Raw genomic sequence first — 5,205 nt, forward strand, 5'->3', positions numbered from 1 at the left:
AAGAGGTGATGAAGGTTAAATGAGGTCATTAGGGTGGACCTTAATCTAACATGACGGATGCCCTCATGGGAAGAGGGGATTAGGACATACAGAGACAGACGGCAGGGCTGTGCATGCCGAGGGAAGACCACGTGGGGACACAGCGAGATGGTGGCCAGCTGTCATACAAGCCACGGGGAGAGGCCTCGGGAGAAACCAACGTGGCTGACACCTTCATCTTGGACTTTCAGCCTCCAGAGCTAAGAAAATATTAATACATTTCTGTTGGCTAAGCCACTTAGTCTGTGGAATCGTGTTGTGGCAATCCTCAACTAATGCACCTCCTAGTGAAATACTTTTTCTAAAGGGGGAGTTGTTGCATGTGGAGGTTTTTACTGTGCACCTCTGCCTGGGATGGATGCTGGCAAACTGCAGGAAGACTGAGCCATAAACTCTATCATGGTTTGACTTCTTCCTTGACCCACTCAGAAAAAGTTCAGTTCTTCTGGAAAACTCACGAGTACTCCACAAGGCGGCACATATCACCCCCCCGCCATCCTCGTCTCCAGGTCTCTGTGGTACACCTGGCGGAACTGAGTCCAAGGGGAGAGCTCGTGTACACTCTGGTCTTTGTCAACAGTGACTCCCAACCACACCCCTATTCTTTCAAAATAGATTTTATTAGCGGCACATGGAATGTCAAGTTAAGCAAATTCTTTCCAGCGAGAAGGTGAGCCCTGACAGACGAAAACATTGAGCACGGACGATACAGCAGAAGTAACATTTCCAGTGTAATGAGAGATAAAGGGGAATATTGCCCACCAAAGAAATGACTTTCTTCACCATGCTGACCACACTGCACAGCGCCCGATCCAGCTGGTGGGGATGGGGAGGTGGGAAGAATCTCAAAGCACAGGACAGGGTGAGGACTCAGGAAGTCATGGGGTCAGCTCTACAGCAGTCAGCTCCTCTCTGTTGTTGGAGAGGCCGTGAGCCCCACTACTGACTATACGAGGACCAGAGTGTCTTTGGCAGGTGGAGGCTGGCTCGCGGGAGAACACCAAGTGAGGGGGCTTCTCTGTGAACCCAAGAAACTTCAAGAAATCCCACAGCATCTCCATTACGACCTCCCATCTCCAGATTAGGGAGCTATGGGTTCCCACAGGGTCCTTTGGAAGTATCTAGAAATGTCCAGGTAAGTCAGAGAAGAGCTGAACCTTCTTAGAAAAATGCTCACCTCAGCTTTGACCTCCCAGGCTCAAGCAATCCTCCTAAAATGGGCATTTCTCTCATCGCTTCAGAACCCGCCCCTCAACCAAACATTCAGATACTTATTAAGGCAACAAAACAAGTGACAGACGGGACAATGTTTCCAATTCTAGATCTAATTGATTAGGCTACGTCTCATGAGGAGACTGTACGTGACCTCTCAGCTAGCATCTGGAATACAATCTTCCAGGGGCTTAGGGCAGGTCCGTGATAGCAGTATCGTCAGGATCAATTCCAAAGTGCAGCTTGCCGTCCTTGGCGGCTGCCCAGGGCATGGAGGTGGAGGTCCACTTTGCCACCCAGTCTCCTGTTTTGCTAACCACGATGAGGCCACCTAAACCTTTAACCCTTGACTTCATATAACCCAACGATAGGTCCGCAGCCTCTTCTACCGTCTTTCCTGAAAACAAGGAAGGGTTGAGAAACAACACACGTTACTGAAAGGAATCTCATGGGAAAATCACTTGCCATTTGAAATGCCCAAGTGAGCTGGCAAGGATTTTTGGTAAATGAACACCTGAATGCCTAAAAGGAGAGTCCTCACCTCCTTGCCCTGAGACACAGCCCTAGCATTAGCTCAAGTGGAGGCATCTTCCCTCCCACACCCAGGCTCAGTGTCTCTCTACTGCCCCCTTCTCCTGAGATGGGGAAGGTAACACTACTCAATGCTCTCCCATTCCAGACCTAAGGGAAGGCGGAAAGTCCAAACAAGGTGTTAAGGACCTGAAAGCAACATCGTAGCCAACAGGAAAGGGTTTCCTACACTTCTCCATACGCTTACTTATCAAATACCTTCTATGCACTTATCTTCACAAATTATGTTACTTGTCCTGTGGTCTGTGTACCTTGTTCTATGTGGAACAGGGTGAGTCTGGCCAGGTTCACCTTCAGGATGCTTTCCCCATGCCCTGTGGTTGAGATGGCTCCGATGTCATTGTCAGCATAACCTCCAGCTCCTGCTCAAAAAGGGTGATTGTTCTGAGCAGTAACAGTCAAGAAATTCAAATCCATATTAGAAGTCGGACACTACATAAAAGTTAAATCGCGAAGGGTGCTCAAGTACAGACAAAGGTCACGTTAGTAGCCATGATCCGCGGATGCAAAGGTGGACTAGAAAGCATCATGTAGATGCCCCAGAATTTAGAAGGATAAAGGAAGCCTCAGAGGGGCAGGCCTGACCTTTCACAGAGCAGCTATAGCAGGACAGCGTCTCCTTGGCCCCAAAGCATAGCCATTCCTTTTTGCTCAATGAAGCCACCCTCTCCCTGTCTCCTCCTCATGCCCCACCTACTATGAAGGAAGAAACAGCATGGCTGCATTATATGGATCTCTAGCAAGGCCATCATGTTCCAGAGATTTGGGGAAACGTGTACCCACAACCTAACATCCATGCACACTGTCCGATGGGTGGCAGTTGTATTTGTTGAGGGTGGGCATAACTGGACCTGAGGGAACTATTCTGGGCTATCCCCTTAAGTGGCGGTCTGGAGTGAAAGCTACTTTGATAAGATTTCTTCCTTACTTTGGTCTTGGATTAAAAAACCTTACAGCCTTCTCTAAGTCATTCTTGTATCTGTTCACACACAGCTACCAGCCTGCGAGTCCTTTAGCCTTCGAAGGGTTTGCCTTTACCCTCCCACAGTGATACAGAAGCATAGATGACTGACATGTGCCTTGCTTACTTTACCCTCCCGCAGTGATACAGAAGCATAGATGACTGACATGTGCCTTGCTTACTTTACCCTCCCGCAGTGATACAGAAGCATAGATGATTGACATGTGCCTTGCTTACTGATGCTGGACATGGGGCGAGGACTCAGGAGTTGAGATGTTGCACTGGACTGTCACAAGGCCCCACAGATTCTCAAAGGCAGAGAATCCCTGGCTCTGGCTCTGGAGGGAGCTGACACTGGGCAGCAAATGAACTGCTGCAGTGGGAGGAGGTGCCTTTACTTCTTCTTATAAGCTTCTGCTGGGGAATTAATTGACCAGGTCCCGTGGTGTCAATGTGCCCTAATATTTGGAAGCAGCCAAGTCTTTGCTTACTTTTCAGTTACTCTAGGACCACAGAAGGCCAGGTGTTTCCAAGGGTGATCCTGGCACAGGCATTGGGTAAGTGAAGGTGTCCTCCCCGCCACATGCACTTCTCAGGACAAGTGCATTGCCTGAGGTGACCACTGATGTGCCTAGCCCCATCCTTCCTGACTGTCCAGGCGGGGGCCTGGCCAGTGGCAGTGCTCCCTGGAGAGGCTCCTCAGAAGGCCAGGCAGAGTATACCTGGTGCTGGACAAAGACTTCTGAGAATTTAGCTTATGCCATTTCTTGTCAAGATTTACCACTGTAACTCAATTTAAAATTAATTTCTAGGATCTAACCTGGAGTGGCCCCGTGGCCCGGTCTGAACCCAGCTGAAGCAAGCTGCACTACTGACCAGGCATAGTTTGGTGGGATTTTTGCCAAGGAGAAAGAAAGGCAGACTACTTCACATCTCTTGGGTGATACACCAAGGAGTAGAGGAGTTACCAAGCCCCTACTCTTTAAGGAAACTTCCAGTGTCTCTGAGTTCACGACGGAAAAAGGGTGTCAAGAATTGTCAAGAATGTAGATTATTACTAAAGACTAGAGCAACACATTAAAAAGGAAAGGTAAGGCTAATTTTCCTCTAAAAGAATAAGCTGCTCTTTAGGGCAGATGGAACAACTTAACTGCTTCTCAAAATTTCAGTCACCTGCAGGGGTTCATGAGGATTCCTGCATGAAAACTGTGAAAGTCTGCACGGAGTGAAACATACAGCCCCCTGGCCCTGCCTCTCACCCACTCCCGGGAATGAGATGACGCGCTTCCCCGTTAATGTAAACGACATCTCAATCTGTCACGTGTCTGTAGAAGTATGTCACTTTCAGGCTGCTCAAATCTAATAACTGAAGTCTCAGATTTCTCAGATTGCTATTTAAAGCCCATGTCTTGGGAGTAAGTCTTACTCAAGTCAGTCTGCAGATCCTGAAACTGTGACTAAAGAGAAGACAGAATCACTACAGGGTAGACTGCGGGCAACGTTAGCATCCTGTCTCCACTTCTCTCCCCAAGTTGTTCCAAAAAGGCATGCAATCGAGGAAAAACCGTGGCGCCAGACACAAACACCCTCTCAAGGCAGCACCCCAATTAAGCCCTGCCAACCCCATTGTCACTCCCAGACATCCTGGAGCCGCACCAAGAGCAGAAAGGCAGTGCATCAAGAAAGGGAGAGGGGCAGGGAAGAGAGAATGAGGAGAGCCTGAGGGTGGCAGAAAAGGAGAAGGGGCAGGAGCCATCCCTCGGTCCTACCTACACACGGTGTGTCCCCAACTCGGCCGACCATTTTATTAACGATACCCCCCGTGGAGGTTGCGTAGGCCATATTCCCTTTGGAGTCCAAGGCAACAGCACCCACGGTTCCCAAGTTTCTGCCGAAAATAAACAGGAAAAAAGCGACAGGTTGAAAATGAGAATGAACCCCATAACCAACAATGTAGCTTAAAACCACTTAAAGTCTCATGTTAGACATTAATGGCAGATGGGGCACCCATTCCAACATTCTAGAGAGAACCTGCTTGCTTCTCATTCTACGTGTAAGTTACAGGAGGATTGCTGGGCACTCCTCTACCACTCAGCTTTAAGAGTACATCCAATCCCGCGCCGGGTGCGGTGGCTCAAGCCTGTAATCCCAGCACTTTGGGAGGCCGAGACGAGCGGATCATGAGGTCAGGAGATCGAGACCATCCTGGCTAACACCGTGAAACCCCGTCTCTACTAAAAAATACAAAAAACTAGCCGGGCGAGGTGGCGGGCACCTGTAGTCCCAGCTACTCGGGAGGCTGAGGCAGGAGAATGGCATAAACCTGGGAGGCGGAGCTTGCAGTGAGCTGAGATCCGGCCACTGCACTCCAGCCTGGGTGACAGAGCAAGACTCCGTCTCAA

The 5,205-nt window shown here is 49.4% G+C and overlaps 1 protein-coding gene across 1 annotated transcript in view; it reads right to left on the minus strand.

The window, feature by feature from the left end:
- Positions 1 to 638: 638 nt before the first annotated feature.
- ASRGL1 (asparaginase and isoaspartyl peptidase 1) overlaps positions 639 to 5,205 on the minus strand; it is a 38,455-nt gene continuing 33,888 nt past the window's right edge. Inside the window, 3 exon segments of the mRNA XM_017878382.1 lie at positions 639 to 1,648; positions 2,094 to 2,204; positions 4,573 to 4,691. Coding sequence (XP_017733871.1) covers positions 1,443 to 1,648; positions 2,094 to 2,204; positions 4,573 to 4,691 — 436 coding nt within the window. The 3' untranslated portion in view covers positions 639 to 1,442.

Source organism: Rhinopithecus bieti, unplaced genomic scaffold (genome assembly GCF_001698545.2).
Source record: "Rhinopithecus bieti isolate Rb0 unplaced genomic scaffold, ASM169854v2 scaffold_11488, whole genome shotgun sequence".
NCBI classification, from domain to species: Eukaryota; Metazoa; Chordata; class Mammalia; order Primates; family Cercopithecidae; genus Rhinopithecus; species Rhinopithecus bieti.